Source organism: Pogona vitticeps, chromosome 2, assembly GCF_051106095.1.
Source record: "Pogona vitticeps strain Pit_001003342236 chromosome 2, PviZW2.1, whole genome shotgun sequence".
NCBI lineage: Eukaryota > Metazoa > Chordata > Lepidosauria > Squamata > Agamidae > Pogona > Pogona vitticeps.
In genome coordinates, this window is record NC_135784.1 from 249,032,683 (window position 1) to 249,049,803 (window position 17,121).

General features: G+C 37.1%; 1 protein-coding gene across 1 annotated transcript in view; it reads left to right on the plus strand.

The window, feature by feature from the left end:
- FBN2 (fibrillin 2) overlaps positions 1-17,121 on the plus strand; it is a 226,226-nt gene that overhangs the window by 19,077 nt on the left and 190,028 nt on the right. Inside the window, exon 5 of the mRNA XM_072992394.2 lies at positions 877-972. Within this exon, the coding sequence (XP_072848495.2) occupies positions 877-972 (96 nt within the window). The remainder of the gene's footprint in view (positions 1-876; positions 973-17,121) is intronic.

A 17,121-nucleotide genomic window follows, 5' to 3' on the forward strand; every position in this document is an offset into this window, starting at 1 on the left:
ATATGTTTTCCTTTTTCTTGAAATAAATTATAGGTTACAGATTCCTCCTGCAGTTCATGTATTTTGAACTATTCTTCTGTATAGAAAATGATCTGTTTTGGACCTTAGTGCTCCTGGAGCTTATGAACTTCTAAACACTGGAATGTAATCCATGTTACATTCTCCCAGTTATGTTTGTATGATCTTCTTACAAGTCCTCTTCTCCTTTCTTCTGCTACTCAGTCTGTGAATAGCTAGTACAAAATACTTTCACATATTTAGCCACATTTGTGGTCAGTGCACTATATCTTCTCATATGGTAACTTTGAGGTCAAGACCAAATATATTAACAAATGTGACATATTTACTAGTGTCAGCAGCATATGAGTAATCATGCCTAATATCAACAGAATCATTGATTTCAGTAGAGACTATTTCTGTTTTTAGGATGTAACCCTTTATCTTTTAATCTCGCCTTGAAAAATAGTTTTTTTCAGTACCTTCACTGGACTTGTTTATTACAATATGTGCATGCTGTTCAATTTAATCACTTCACGATAAAGTAGGTTCTTGAGAATTAGAGTCCCTGCTCAGATAGAGCAGTATGTATTCAAGGTGATTAATTTCTTTTAGAATTTGTTCATTCCACACTTCTCTGTTTTCCCTTCCAATTGCTGCACCAGTTACCTTGTTCCTTCAAAGCAAGCTCAAAATGTCTCAGTGGTGGAAACAGATAATTTGTACAGGTCTCTTTCACACTTCATTTGGCTACTATGTTCAGTATTAGAATAATAATAAAAACATGTTATTAATTTTCTGTGCAAGTGTTCAATATGTTATTTTCAGTTTTAAGTAACAATGTGTATGCTTGTTTGTTTGTTTTTATGTAAAACACAGCTGTCTGTGAAAGTGGGTGCCAGAATGGTGGTCGTTGCATTGGACCCAACCGTTGTGCATGCGTGTATGGATTCACGGGTCCACAATGTGAAAGAGGTAGGAATTAAAGATTAGAGGAAAATGAAAATATTTAAATTGTAGAAATCATACCATCATTTTATATGTTATAAACCACCTAAAACATTTACTGTACATGAAATTGGGATCAGATGGTTACTTCCCACACTCAACAATGTGTATTCTTTTTATGTGATAAATATGTTCTTTCAGATCAAAATTCCAGAAATACTTTAAAAGAAAGCAAAAAAGTTTCATTTTTTAAAATCTCTAAAATTCTTCTGCATAACATTTAGCAGGACTTTGTTAATGCATAACAATTGAAGGATTTGTTGGATTGTGGGTCAACAAAGATACCTATACTTGGAAAATCTATTACTTTCTGTTTTTGAATGAATTTCTTAAAGCAGAAGCAGTAGTTATTTGTTTTGTAGTGTACAACTGCTCAGTGTACAAGGTTTTAGGCAAAATGTAAGTATTTTATACAGTAGGCAGCCCCCTCCCCCCATATACTTCTTGGTTCATGGGGTGGGGAGCAGTAACTAAGTTTTGATGAGTCCAGAAGACCTTCAAGATATTTTTAAAAATTGATCTAATTCAGATTAGCATTTTTCCTTTCTGCACTAGGCAAGGTGCTCTATACCATGTATAGAGAAGATAGCATCCTGCATCAATATGGAGGGAACTGTGTCTCCTACTTTTCTGGCTCCTATATCATTTTGAAATGTTAGATATTGTATATCGCCTACATTTAGATCTTCTTCATTGCCTTGACTTTTTCTTCCACTGCTGTGTTGCTTTAAAACAAGACTTATTTTACCAGAGTCTTCCCCATGTGGTTGCAGGCTTTGATCCATGGAGTCTAGGTCCTTGGATCCTTCTGCTCATCTGCTAACGGTATCTCCTTCATCCATAAATTTCTTTCAGGGTTTCGTTGTTGTTGTTTGTTTTACTATGGGTGAAATTCATCGGTTCTTTCTACCAAAGGAGTACTGTTGTTTTTGTTGATTGACAGCAGCTACATATTCAGAATTCATCCACCTGTTTTGCAAATTTAGATTGCCCCTTTATACTGGAGCCATTGTATTACCAGCATTTAACTCTCAGTTATTTCAGAGAGCTATTATTTCTCTGAAAGAAGATGTGACCAGTCATGTATGAATAGGGTTATATGGCTGCTTCTATAATTATAATTAACAAATATTTTGGGCTTACAGAATGCAAACACATATAGTCACAACTGTTTTATTTATAGCCACTGTGCTTATAATTTGTGCTGCTTTGGGCACCTTTTTATATGAAAGATATATTGAGTTCAGAATATTGTGTTGTGTCTAAATGATTTTTTTTAAATTCTTTCCTTTGTGTAAGCAACAGCTATAATGCCCCTAATGTACTGCATCTCTCTATAGATATTTTTGAATGCCTTACACTGTGTGCCTTTGTGTAGGAGATCTTTACAGTATAGTCAATTCTGTTGTACAATCATATGCATATTTAATCAAGAGTATGACCTATTGTGCTTGTGGCGCAATGTATATATGGTAAATTTCTTCAGTGGTATTGTTTAACTGGTAATAAGTGTAGAACAAAGTTTATCGGATGTATTTGCGAAGGCTTTCATGGCCAGGATCTAATGGTTGTTGTGGGTTTTTCAGGCTCTTTGGCTATGTTCTGAAGGTTGTTCTTCCTAACAACACCCATCAATCACAGTGACAGATAATCTCTTCTCCTTATCACAACAATGCACCCGCAACAAAAACACAGTGATCACCATAATCACCCATCTCCTGAAAAGGACAAAAGCTAATCCCGCAGCTTTAAATACTCAACTCCCAAACAAACTGCACCAGAGCACAGAGTGCTACTCCTGTCCTCTGAAGATGCCGGCCACAGAAACTGGCGAAACATTAGGAAGAACAATCTTCAGAACACAGCCAAAGAGCCCGAAAAAGTCACAACAACCAAAGTTTATTTGGTTTGTATTTTTTTAAAAAGAGGTTGCTTATGGATAAATAACAAAACAATGGCATTAATTTCCTGCTTTACAACCTAACATGTTAGTAAGAGTTCTTAATTAGATGACTTGAACTTTCACAGCTTTCTTGAATAAACTATGTTACTGTTTTTGCGGTGTAATCCTACCCATGTTTACAAAGAAATAAGCTTCTGTATAGAGCGGGATTTACTTCCTAGTAAGTGAATTTAGTATTGCAGATTTAAAGAATTTATCATGCTAACATTTATATTTTTATACTTTAAAATGCAGAGATTTTACAGTTCTGTAAACCAAGGTAATTTAAATTCAGCATTTCCCCCCTGTAATATAGAACACATGTAACTTTCCTTCAGATTGGTCTTCCAAACCCAGTGCTATGATAAAGCGTGACTGCTTGTTCAGCTATCTGGGTTTCATGCAGACTAATTTCCGGGCTGGAGACAGGAGACTGAGCAATAACTAATCACTGGCATGATTGTAGTATATTTAGCTTGAAGCTTTGCTGCTGGGTTACAAGAAGGCAAAATCTTTTTTGGACTCTCTTATTCATATATGTTTCTCTCACTGTTTGTATCCATAACTGGAAAATGTTACTGTGGTCATCCTTGCTTCTTGATTTTGAAGATAAAAGCTCTGCTCCTTTGTTTTGAATAGACAAGTGTTGCTTGTGAGACGTAGAATATAATTTGAGTTTCATGCAAATTAATGTATTTATATATTTCTATTATTTATATGCCACCTTTCTCCCCTTAAGAGGACCCAAGGTGGCTCACAGCAAATTAAAATCATACAATAATAACAAGAAAAAAATGCAACTATTTATTAAAATCAATTAAACCTTGATCAAGATTAAAACATTTTAAAACTTTTTTAAAAAGCTTTAATATCATGGTCAATGGTATCAAAAGCTGCTGAGAGCAGAACCAACTGGGACACACTCTCCCTATCTAGTTACTGGCATAGGTTATCCACCAAGACGATCAAACCAGACCTGAACCCAGACTGAAATGGATTTTGATAATCCATGTTATTCAAGAACCTGAGGAACTTGGCTGCTGCCACACTCTCCGAAACCTTGCCCCAAAATAGAAAATTGTAATAATGGCATATCCATTATAACAGGACAAGCAGGGGCCACCTGCATCAACTATAGCTTCTAGATCAGAGTAGATCTGAGTGCCTTTATCCGCAAAGTGCTGTGCAAACTCATCACAGCAGGCTGTTGAGTAGTCATCATCCTTCTCTTGTGGCCATCTGTGCAACAGGCCCTTGGGCACCCAAAAGAGCTGTGCTGGATGGCTCTGTCCAGATACAGTGGTGGTTTAGAATAATTGCATCTTTACAGCCACCGCTGCCATGGAGCAGCTTCCGATGAGCACTAGCCTGTGTTCAATTGGATCTGCTCTGAATTTTCAGCTGTTGTTGCTCTAGTCTCTATCCCATGTATTTCATCATCCTCATCTAGTAAACCAAAGAGCTGGACTGACTTCACTCCATGGAAGGGGACACTTAGGAGCGATTGTCAATAGCTCTGGCCATCTCTGCATTCCAGAGATCCACCAAGTCCTCAACAGGATTGCCTGCCAAGACAGCGGGAAACTCCCCAAATGCTGTCAGGAAACCACTTGGATCCATCAGTCTTCTAGAGTGGACCATTTTACTTGGCCTCCCAATTAAATTCACGCACCTCTGAGCTCCAGTAAGCCTAAGCCCTACCTGCTAGTTATTTGACCATGACAACAAAACTACTGAGAATTCCTCCACATCCAAATCATCACCTTCCTGTCTTATGCAGAAAACCGTCAAAAGGGTGCCTACAACATGAATGGAGCCAGATACCACTTAGTACAGACCCATGATGGACACTGAAGTCCCCCTGTTGCAGAAAGCCAAGGCAACTGCAACACCACGCCCAAGACCAGCTGAGCCAGCTCAGGCAGGGAGACTGTTGTGCAGTGAGATGGGCAGTACACCAACAGAATACCTATTCTGCCCTGGATGAATGCACTCAAGTCCAGCAGTGTTTGGGACATACCATCTGGTAAAGATAATTGAATCTCTGTGGACTATTGTAATCCCTCCTCCCCACCCACCAAGTCTGGCTTGCTGCTGCTCAGAGAACCCAGGTGGACAAAGCTGAGAAACTCCCTTGCTTCATCCAACCAGGTCTCTGTAATGCAAACAAGCCCAGCATGTTCATCCAGTATTAAATCCTGGGCGTTAGTATGCTTCCCTTTCACTGATTATTTTTCTCTGGAGGAATGGAAAATAATTCATTTAAATAATTTTCAATAGCCATTGGTTTGAACCCTAAGTTAGCATGTGATATTGCCCCCCCACAGCCCCGGAATAAATACGCGAGACAACAGCTTTGGGGACGTTGGGGCAAAAGCCAGCCACGCCGTTCCAGGGCGCAAAACGCCCGTCCGGCGGCTGAGGAATTTGTTTATTCAAAGCATCTGTGTACTGCCCTTCATCCCATAGATTCAAAGGAGGCAAATAACAAAAATATAATAAATTGTTTGTATCATAAACTGAAAAATATAGCACAAAATCATGACATTAACAATAAAATGAAGTAGCAACTAAAACATTTCTTGGAATAAATGGTAAGGGATTTCTTCAATTAAAAAAATGCATGGAATTGTAAGGATATCTCAGGCTGACAGACATGGAAGCCGGATGATCATCTTTAGGTAGCGCATTCCAAAGCATAAGCCACACCATAGAATATCTCTCCTTTGTCGTTACATTTATTTGTTATATTTCTTTCCCAGCTTTCTTCCAAAAAACTGAAGGTGGCCTATTTGACTCTCAGCTTTGACCTCATAATGGCCCAGTGAGGCAGGTTCAGGCTGAGAGGGAGTGACTGGCTCAATATTGTACACTGAGTTTTTTCATGACTTAGCATGTAACAGAATCTGGATTTCCCAGATCAGCATTCCAATGATTCTGCCATGCTAGCTTTGCTGGCTGGGGACTTCCAACAGTTATAGTCCAAAAAAGTAACTTTTCTGTGCTCTGGTCTAGGCACACTGGAGGGCTTAACTCTCTGCTGCTTCATTTTTCTGAGGGCATTCGGTCATAGAAGTAATAGTAATAGAAATCCACACCATAGTGGAAGGTGTTAATGTTCTAGTAGTAGTAGCAGCAGCACTAGTCATAGTAGTAGTAGGTATGTGGGTGTGTGTATGAGTACCTATTCCAGATGTGTTGCTTCCTTTCCTTAAAAGTGGATAAATACATGTCCATTCCTTTCTCTGTTCTTTCTAGCCATGGTTAAGGGACTAGGATTTTGTATAATTATGTTTTGCCAAGATGATTCTAATTTATGGTAACCCTTCCTAGTTTTCTTTCTTTCTTTCTTTCTTTCTTTCTTTCTTTCTTTCTTTCTTTCTTTCTTTCTTTCTTTCTTTCTTTCTTTCTTTCTTTCTTTCTTTCTTTCTTTCTTTCTTTCTTTCTCTCTCCCTCCCTCCCTCCCTCCCTCCTTCCTTCCTTCCTTCCTTCCTTCCTTCCTTCCTTCCTTCCTTCCTTCCTTCCTTCCTTCCTTCCTTCCTTCCTTCCTTTCATTCATTCATTCATTCATTCATTCATTCATATATTAGCTGATTTAGTGATTGGTGCTACTCAGGGTGGTTTACAGAAAAAGATGGGGGGAAAACCGGAATTCAAACATATAACATTTAATCAGATAGCAAATCAATAAGAAATAATAAATTCCAAAAAGCCAAAACTGTAACTCAAACCATGGTGGGACTGGCACCTCAGATACAGTGTGACTGAATGTGACTTTGCCTTTGTTATTCCGTCCAAGCTTTGTATTTCATATAAAAATGGAAGCAGAGAATGAGTGGCTAAGCCACTACATGAGTTCATGGTAGAAGCAAGACTTGAACTAGGGATTTTTCACTTTATCACTATGTTATATCTACAGATTTTATTGTGATACTTGTAGTATGGAGCAGAATTCTGAGCAATACTTGAACAGTGAACCCAAAAGATCCTACATGAGAGTCCTGTGAACAACAGATAATAATGATCAGAACTATAATAATCCAGATACTTTTCTACATAAAATGGAATTCATATGTTTTGTTAACTGTAGTAACTTGAAAACAAATGCATGATCTCCATAATGGAAACCTTGGTTATTCCAGAGTCAACTGAAATATCACTATTTGATGCAGCTGTTTTCTGTCAGAGGAAGAACTGATGTTAGCAATACTTCTTGTTGCAGTTTCCTGAAGCACATAATGATCTATAAGTCGTTTAGTTGTTAAGTCGTGTCCGACTCTTTGTGACCCTATGGACCAGGGCACGCCAGGCCCTCCTGTCTTCCACTGCCTCCCGGAGTGGTGTCAAATTCATGTTGGTTGCTTCGATGACACTGTCCAACCATCTCATCTATATTAGTAAGGAGACATTAATGAAATGTGGAATACTGAATATTGAATACATGGAAGTATTTGAAAGTTAATAGCTTTATCTGATACCATATGGACACTCTGTAATATTATGTGAATGATGTGAAACCATTGCACAATAGAGTCTAGAAGTGGCTTGTTTATGGACATGGAGTCTGCCACATCTTGTCCTCATATATGTTGAGAAAGATTCATAGTCTGCTGTCTGTTCATAGTTTGCTTTGGCATCAAGTCCTCTCTTCCATTCCCCTTATTTTGGGGGCCATTACCTTTCTCCCATTTGTGAAGTGGTTTGGCCGCCACTGCCGGTTTTATGCTACATTTGCTGTGCCACCTGCGACAGTCTTGCTTGTCTGCGTGTACTAGAAATGATCAGCTAGTTAAAAGGAAGCAGTACTTGGAAACTTGGGAAAGGCTTCCCATGAAACCAAGCATGCATCTGAAAATAATCAGAGAATGTTTCCACTCTAAAAAATTTAACATGCAGAGGATGGGTATGTCCTGGTATATTATGGGAAAGAACTCTATTGGAACTGATTGAAAGTATAAGCAATATTGTGGCTTATCCTGCATGACCCGACTATTCCACTTAAATATCCTGTTATTGTTTATATATTGTTTTATGAAAACAGTACCTATGTTTAACTTTAACAAAAACATTTAAATACTACAGTATGGTATTGCCTAGATAAACTCTCTCTCTCTCTCTCTCTCTCTCTCTCTCTCTCTCTCTCTCTCTCTCTCTGTGTGTGTGTGTGTGTGTGTGTGCATGTGCGCATGTACATCTATTCATGTGCATCTCTCTCTCTTTTGGATGTATGCCTCGATTACTAAGTCCAATTGACTACAAACAGGTTTGTGTTGCTAAGATCAACTGGCTGCAAACTTTGGATTGCAGGAAGACTGTATTTCTCCTGCAGCAGAAAGAAAAGATAAGCCTCATTGTATGCCTGATGAAACTCTTGAAATTCTAAATAAGGGACCTAAATAAGGGATTTTGAAAGATGAACAGGTAATAGCAAGATGGAAAAAATATACAGACGAACTATACAGAAGAGATGTAAGAATTACAGATTCCTTCAAAGAAGAATCCTTTGATGAAGAACTTCTGATTTTAGAAAGTAAAGTGAAAGGTCCTTTCAAAGCTCTTGTAAGTAATAAATCACCAGTAATAAAGCTGTTTCAAACTGAAGAGACTGAATCTCTCAAAATCCAAGCAAGAATATTCCAACAATTATGGAAAACTAACCAGTGGCCCACAGACTAGAAATGTTCAATATATCTTCCAATCCCAAAGGAATAAGATGCCAACCATCTCTGGTTGGCATCTCGGCTCAACCATCTCTGGCACCCTCTCTCTAGATGTCGAGCTGGATAAACGCATTGGCAAAGCAGCCACCATGTTCTCTAGACTCACAAAGAGAGTATGGCTCAATAAGAAGCTGACGACACATACGAAGATCCAGGTTTATAGAGCCTGTGTTCTAAGCACACTCCTGTACTGCAGTGAGTCATGGACCTTTGTGCATGGCAGGAGAGGAAGCTGAACACCTTCCATATGCGTTGCCTCCGATGGATTTTTGGCATCACCTGGCAGGACAAAGTTCCAAACAGAGCAGTCCTAGAACGAGCTGGAATTTTCAGCATGAATACATTACTGAAACAGCGACGTCTACGTTGGCTTGGGCACATCGTGAGAATGGCTGATGGTCAGATTCCAAAGGATCTCCTCTATGGAGAATTAGTGCAGGGAAAGCGCCCCAGAGGGAGACCACAACTGCGATACAAGGACATCTGCAAGCGAGATCTGAAGGCCTTAGGAATAGACCTCAACAGATGGGAAACCCTGACATCTGACCGTTCAGCCTGGAGGCAGGCAGTGCATCACAGCCTCTCCCAATTTGAAGAGACCCTTGCCCAGCAGGCCGAGGCAAAGAGGAAGTCACAAAAGCAGCAAAACCAGGGAGCCGGACAGGGGACAGACTGGGTTTGTCTTCAGTGTGGAAGGGACTGTCACTCTCGAATTGGCCTTCTCAGCCACACTAGGTGCTGTTCCAAGCCCTCTATACAGAGCACGCTACCATAGTCTTTCGAGACTGAAGGATGCCTAACCTAAGATGCCAAAGTGCATTGCATTAGTTTCTTATGTAAGCAGAGTGATGCTCAAGATTTTATGACAAGACTTTTTGTTGCTAAATATGGAGTGAAAAATGCTATATGTTCAAGATGGATTCTGAAGGCACTAGAGATCATACTGCCAATATACATTAGCTTTTTAAATCTGTGAAAAAAATTTCAGATCAGAATGTGAATAAAATAGAATGGTTTCCAATAGGCAAAGGTATCAAACAGAGATTAATTTTCTCTCCTTGTCTGTTCCTCTTATATGAATAACATGCCATACAGAAATCTGGATAATGAATAGGTGAGAATTGGTAGAAGAAATATAAGTAATTAAGATAAGCAGATAATATATGACTTACAGCAAATAACAATGACTTGAACTGATTAGTGATTAAGATTAAAGTAGCAAGTGCAAAAACAGGATCACTATTGAACATTAAGAAGTCAAAAATAATGACTACAGTAGGACCCCTTTATCCACAGGATCACTCTCTGCTGATTCATTTATCCATTATCTGAAAATATTGAAAACATTAAAAGAAAACCCCAGATAAACTTCTTCTTCTTCTTCTTCTTCTTCGTCTTCTTCTTCGTCTTCTTCTTCGTCTTCTTCTTCGTCTTCTTCGTCTTCGTCTTCTTCGTCTTCTTCGTCTTCGTCTTCGTCTTCGTCTTCGTCTTCGTCTTATTATTATTATTATTATTATTATTATTATTATTATTATTATTATTATTATTATTATTATTATTATTATTATTATTATTATTATTATTATTATTATTATTATTATTATTATTATTATTATATTAAAGATACAGCATAAAAATAAAAAATATAAACCAAAATACAAATCAGCTGTGTTCCTCACCACCCTAATTGGGACCTCTTGCAGTAATCTTCTTCTTCCATTGTGTTTATTCTTCTTCTTCCTTTATTGTCCTCTTCTCCAGAACTGCATTGATTCCTGATTTGGAACTTTCCCTTTTCCTGTTGTTAGCACATATTCCCAAAATCTGCCCCATATATCATAAAAATTATTATTTTTCATCTTTCCTTTCTTAACCTTTAAATTACAGGTCAACTTATCATTTATAGCAATTCTTCCATTTGAAATTACAATTTTGATTTCCAGTTCCTAGCTATTATTAATCTGGCTGCTGTTAATAAATTGGTAATCAACTCTCTAGTCATCATTTCATATTCCACAGTCTCAAATATTGATAACAAAGCTATTTTAGGATTAAATTCTGTATCTTTTTCACATATATAATTTAATTCTTTAAAGATCAGTTTCCAATATCTTTGTACTTTTTCACATTCCCAGCACTTACGCAAATATGTACCAATTTCTGTCTCACATTTCCAACAGACATTCAGATAACTATCGTTAATTTTTGTTCAATTTTATTGGTGTCAAATATCATCTTAAATCCAATTTGAAAAAAAATTCTTTTATTCTCACAGACATAAATCGTAAAACCCTCATTTTCCACATCTTCATCCGTTCTTCACTATATATTCTTTTTCCTAAGTCTTGTTCCCACACTAGCGTCAATCCTTCATTCTTGGTCTTCTTTTAGATCTAGCAGGAATCTATAAATTTTACTCACTACAGTGTAGTGACTACACCCTTCACTGAGTCAGTCATCTGAATGTCCTCATATGATAATAGAAATTGTTCATACTTTGTATATTCTCTACCTTTGTTGTACTTTTTAAACCATTTGTTAGTCATCTTTCTAATTGCATATAATTCAACCGTGATATATTCTTATTCTGAAGGATTTGTTTCATTTGATCTTTCAATCTCATTTTATCCAACCAATCTTTTAATCTAATCACTTTTTTTCTTTAAATGATTCTAAGTATACTTCCATATTGGCAGGAAAATTCTCTATTTCAGTCACTAATCCTGATGGAGAGTTAGATGGACATAGATTCTTTTTATACTTGTATAACATATATTTAACATAGTTTTTAAAAAGGGGTTAATAATTTCCCTTATTTTATGTTTTTTAATTATACCAAATAGTTGTTTTTCAGTATCAGCCTGTAGTTCTGAGGATTCCACTTTCCACCAAATTAACCTTTCTGGGTTATATATAATTTCCCCTATAAACCTCAGCTGATTAGCTATATAATATTTATATTTAGCATACCTATACCTCCTTTTTGTTGTTTTATATCAATACCTTTTATTTATTTTGGCTTTCTTCTCTTCATTACAATATCTATCAATCAATCCTTGAAAAAATTTAAAATCATCTGCTAACGGTACAGGTAACATCCTAAAAAATTTTTTTTTGGTAAAATCTTCCAAACCAAAAAAGTTTCAAGTTAGATTATTCCTATAATTTCTTTTTAATATCTCTTTTTAATTTATTACAATTATGTTCCTTTATTTTCTGAGTATCTTTTACTAAATCTATACCTAAATATTTAACAGATTTACATATCCTAAAATCATATTTATCAACAAACTTGTTCTAGTTTATTATGATTAAACATTATTTCCAATTTTTGCCAATTTTCACATAATCCAGTTATTTTTCCATTTTTTTTCTAAATAAATTTTAATTCTATCCCTGCTTTCTAATGGATTTTTCACTGTCAAAAGGGAATTATCAGGAAATAAGTTAATCTTTATTTTATTATTTTCACCCATACCATCAATTAAATCCTTATTTCTTATTGCATTTGCTAACATTTCAATAATGAAACAAAACAGAACTGGAGAAAGAGGGTAACCTTGTCTAGTGCCTCGGCCTAGAGCTATCTGTTTGGTCATCTCATCATTAACTATTACTGCAGAAGTGTTCTCCAAATATAGTTGATCTATTATCCCCATAAATTTATTTCCGAAACCACAACCCTTTAAAAGAATCTTTAATGTTGGCCATTCTACAGAAGCAAATGCCTTAAAAATATCTAATGATAAAATACCTGCCTTTATCTTGTCTTTTTCTGTATTATATATAATATCCAAAACCCTCCTAGTTAAATTTGCCTTTTGTCATCCCTTTAAAAAACCATTTTGATCTTCTTTAGTATATTTTGTAATAAACATATTCATCCTGTTTGCTAAAATTGTTGTAAATATCTTTGCATCTTTATTTAATATTGAAATAAGTCTATACGAACTTGGATCTGTCAGATCTTTATTGGGTTTTGGAATAAAAGTTGTTAGTGAATATTTCCAAGAATCTGGTATTTTCTCTCCTTCCTATTCCATTATAAAATATTTTCCACTTGGGGATCAGTATTGATTTAATGGCTTTCTGGCCCCATTCCATCAAAGCCTGGAGTCTTACCATTTTTTAATTTATTAATAACCTCTGTAATCTCTTCATTCTTTATCTCTTTTTCTAATTCTCTTTTGTCATTCCCTAATAGTTTACTCTTTAGGTAAAGGTTCCCCTTGACATTTAGTCCAGTCGTGTCCGACTCTAGGGCATGGTGCTCATCCCCGTTTCCAAGCCATAGAGCCAGCCTTTGTCCGTAGATAGTTTCTGTGGTCACGTGGACAGTGTGACTAGACACAGAATGCTGTTACCTTCCCACTGAGGTGGTACCTATTTATCTACTTGCATTTGTACATGTTTTCAAACTGTTAGTTTGAAAGGAGCTGGGACAAGTGACGGGAGCTCACTCCGTCACATGGATTCGATCTTACGACTGCTGGTCTTCTGACCTTGCAGCACAGAGGCTTCTGTGGTTTAACCCACAGCGCCACCACATCCCCAGTTTACTCTTTACATTTTCTTTAATATAATTTTCTACCCCAGATATATTTCTATCAGTGAAGTTACCAGCATTGGCCACTAGAGGGAGTGGGAGACCATACAATGTATAGCATTTGCTAGCAAAATATATTTTCTCAACATCATTTACCAGGACTAGAAGGAGCCAAAGACTATATGTATAATGTTCACCGTAATCTGCATTTTTCAGCATCCATCGAGGCCTTGGAACCACTTGCCCGCAGATACGAGGTTCTACTATACAGAAGGATTGCATAACTTTTGTTTTAGCAGTTTTTCTGGGCTGTTTGGCCATGTTCTGGAAATTTTTCTTCCTAACGTTTTGCCAGTCTCTGTGGCTGGCATCTTCAGAGGACAGGAGCTAGAACTCTGTCTGTGTTTAGTCAAATCATCAATCAAGCTGGAAATAGGAGTCAAGAAATCGAAAGACTAAGACTCAGAAAGAAAGCAGTGAGGGAGCTGGGGGGGGGAAGTGTTCCTGGAGAGCAAGACCAAAATAATACGTCTCCAGGAACCCCACAGTACAGGATGGACAATGAAGAAAGCGGACTGGAAAAAGAAGACTCTTTTGGTACATTGTTTTTGAGGTGATCTTTAGAGCTTTATAAGTACCATAGACCACCAGAAAGACATTGGTTCTAGAAGAAATCAAACCTGAATTACTGGAGGATAAAACGTCTAAATTGAACCTGTTGCACCTTTGATATATTATGAGAAGGTAAGACTCAGTGGAAAAAAAACACAATAATATTTGAAATAATAGGAAAAGAGGAAGACCAAACGTGATGGTTTGACCCAATTAAGGCAGATATCGCTTTTTGTTAGCTAGAGGGTTTTTTTCCCAAGACAGGCCCTTTTGGTGGCCAATAATCATTAGGGTTACCATAAGTCTGAAGTTATTTGGCAGCACTCAGTAACAATATGCATGCATGTGCACTCTCATATACAAACATAAAGCCCCTTCATATTTTTTTTATTTGCAATTGATTTTGAAACCAAAAGCTTGTCACCCACCTCACAATTATCTCAGCCCCATAAGTTTTCTCCTAACTTGTTTCATTGCCCCGCAATTTGAGAGGGATTTCATTTATTTCATGACTTATTATATAATTATACTGTTTTTTTTATCTGTACCTGTTTTTTTATGTTGCTTTGCAATTCTAGAGGGAGAGGATGATATGAACCTGGGAGCAATCATCACTAAGTACATCTGGTTTTACTTTTGAGAAAACATGCCTGAAATTCATTGTATTGTTCCTTGGATTGGGCAGAGAAGGAATTTCTATCAGTACCCAGGGATGTTCAGCTTATCTAATTCAAGATATTGTAGCCTTAGCAGAACATAAGGAAGAGGTGTGAAAAAGCCCCCCCCCCCGAACCCTCAACCATGTCTTGTTTCTTGCCGAGACAGTCTGCCTCAGCACATCAGGCCAGCCAGTTCAGAATTCCTTAACTCCTGTAAGGATTCTCACCTCCAGATTGAGATTGTGTATTGTACTTTGTGCAGTTTTGTGCAAAATGTCTTTAGCAGTTTGTACCATTCTGAGGTGACGTGTACACACAGAGATCACAAAAGGAAAAAAAGGCTCACAAAAACACAAATTACCTATCCATAGTTCCTTGGGGCATTTATAGAAATGCACAAAGATTGTTCTTGTAGATGGGCAGATTTTTTTCTAAGACACAGAGAGAGAGAGAGAGAGAGAGAGAGAGAATGAAAAGACCTTCAAAGAGGAAAATCGTAAACTGATTTTTGTTTAGTATATGAGATTGTGACTGGAAATGATTTGCACCCATAACTGGAGAGGGATCCTGAATTTACTCTCATGGGCAGAAGTGGGATCTTTTTAGAATTCTGTTCACAGATGCTTCTGCCAGCGGACATGCAGAGGTAGAATTCACTAATTCTCTGTTATCCCTTTGGCCTCTTATGTCCTTGAAAATCTGCTTTAGAGCGTTAGCTAGAGGATCCCGTGAAGCAGTTGGAAGATTACAGGGACAGGGAGAATCTTTGTCTCATCTGTGAAAGCAAGGGTTCCTCCTTCTCTTCAGAGATGTCTAATGAGCAGCAAGCTAATTATGTGTGGATCTGTTTCTTTGCCATAACTGATATTTTCTGTCCCTTCAGCTTTAATTTGTAAGTCTTACTTTAGTTTAAAAATTATTTATAAAATAAAAGCACATTTCTTGCAACTATACTCCTTTTGTTTTAGTGGATCTCTTCCCAGATTATTCAGTTTAGGATCGTAGTTTAGGTCACTGGTTCTTAACCTTGGGTTACTCAGGAGTTTTGGACTGCAACTCCCAGAAGCCTTCACCACCAGCTGTGCTGGCTGAGGTTTCTGGGAGTGGCTGTTCAAAAGCATCTGAGTAACAAAGGTTAAGAACCACTGGTTTAGGTCTTCTCATACTTTTTGCAGGTGATCGGAATTTCCTTTTTTGTACTCAAAAATGGAATATGCATTCTTTAGTACAGTGCAAGGTCTGTCATTAATTTTCATGTTAAAGCACATCATATGTGAAAGAAAGATGAAACAGATGCATATCATTGATATACATAATAAGAATTTTAAAAATAGTATAGTAGAATACTATTGATGTTGCCAAAAATAATTGATCTGAAGTATTGTGTCTATTAATTTTGCTTTGGCAGTTATTCCAGAAGGATTGTTAGTCCTTTTTGGTTGTGAATTTTGCCCATTAGTCTGAGATTTTGCCCATTAGTTTCAGCACAAGATCATGCATACAGGAGTTCATTCAACAAAAATAATATATTTAACACCATGTATGTTTTATGGCCTATTCTTGATGTTCTTTTTAATGCATATAGATTCTACACATTATGTGAAGGCATCACCAAAATCTATGCATTTTGTGACAGCATCACAAAAATTGCACCTGAGAATTTTGTTGCTTATACAGTGGCGCCTCGCTTAGCGATGTTAATTCGTTCTGAAAAATTGCTGCTAAGCTATTTCATTGCTAAGCGAAACGCAGTTTCCCATTGAAATGCATTGAAAACCGGATAATCCGTTCCAATAGGAACAAATTGCCGTCCTTAAGCGAAAATCGCCATAGGAAACATCGCTAAGCAAAATGCGGTTCCCCAATTGAAATGCATTGAAACCTATTCAGTGCATCTTAATGGGGGGGAAATACAACAGCACATTAAAAAAGAGTCATAACAATGTCAGATTTGGTTAACAAAGGGTTTATTAAGTGCACTTTATGATTTTAAACATTTTAAACAGTAAACTTTAACTTTATAAATAACAGAAAAACATTTAAAAAACAGCAAACATGAGGCTGTTTAAACCATCATTAAGCGAAACAGGGGACCCAAAATTTAATTGCTATGCGAAGCATGGTCCCAACCATCGCTAAGCGAAAATCGCCCATAGGGACCATCGCTAAACAAAGTGCAAAAACGCTCTGAAAAAGTCATCGCTAAATGATTTCATCGCTAAACGGAGCACCCGTTAAGCAAGGCACCACTGTATATGTAGAACAGAATACACTGTGACATCTGACTTGCAGATGTTACATCCTCTTGCCTAGTAGTATAGAGTGTGAATGGATTATAGTGAAAGTGCATTGGACTGTAGAATAAAAAACCTTTCTTGAGGAAAAAAAATTTGGGCTAAATCCAAAACTGTGCTGACGGTTGCAGTGGAACTTTCTTCCCCTCCCAGGTGCAGCACATTGGGGATTTTTATTTGTTTAATTTTTTACCAAACAGTTCTATACACTTCCCATCTTTCTATGGTTTCATTCTGTATTTATGTGTACTTTTTTTAGCTTTAGTATTTTGACTTCCCACCTTGTAATAAAATCCTTAGATATGAATCCTGATATGAAGGAAACAGAACTGTGTTAACATGA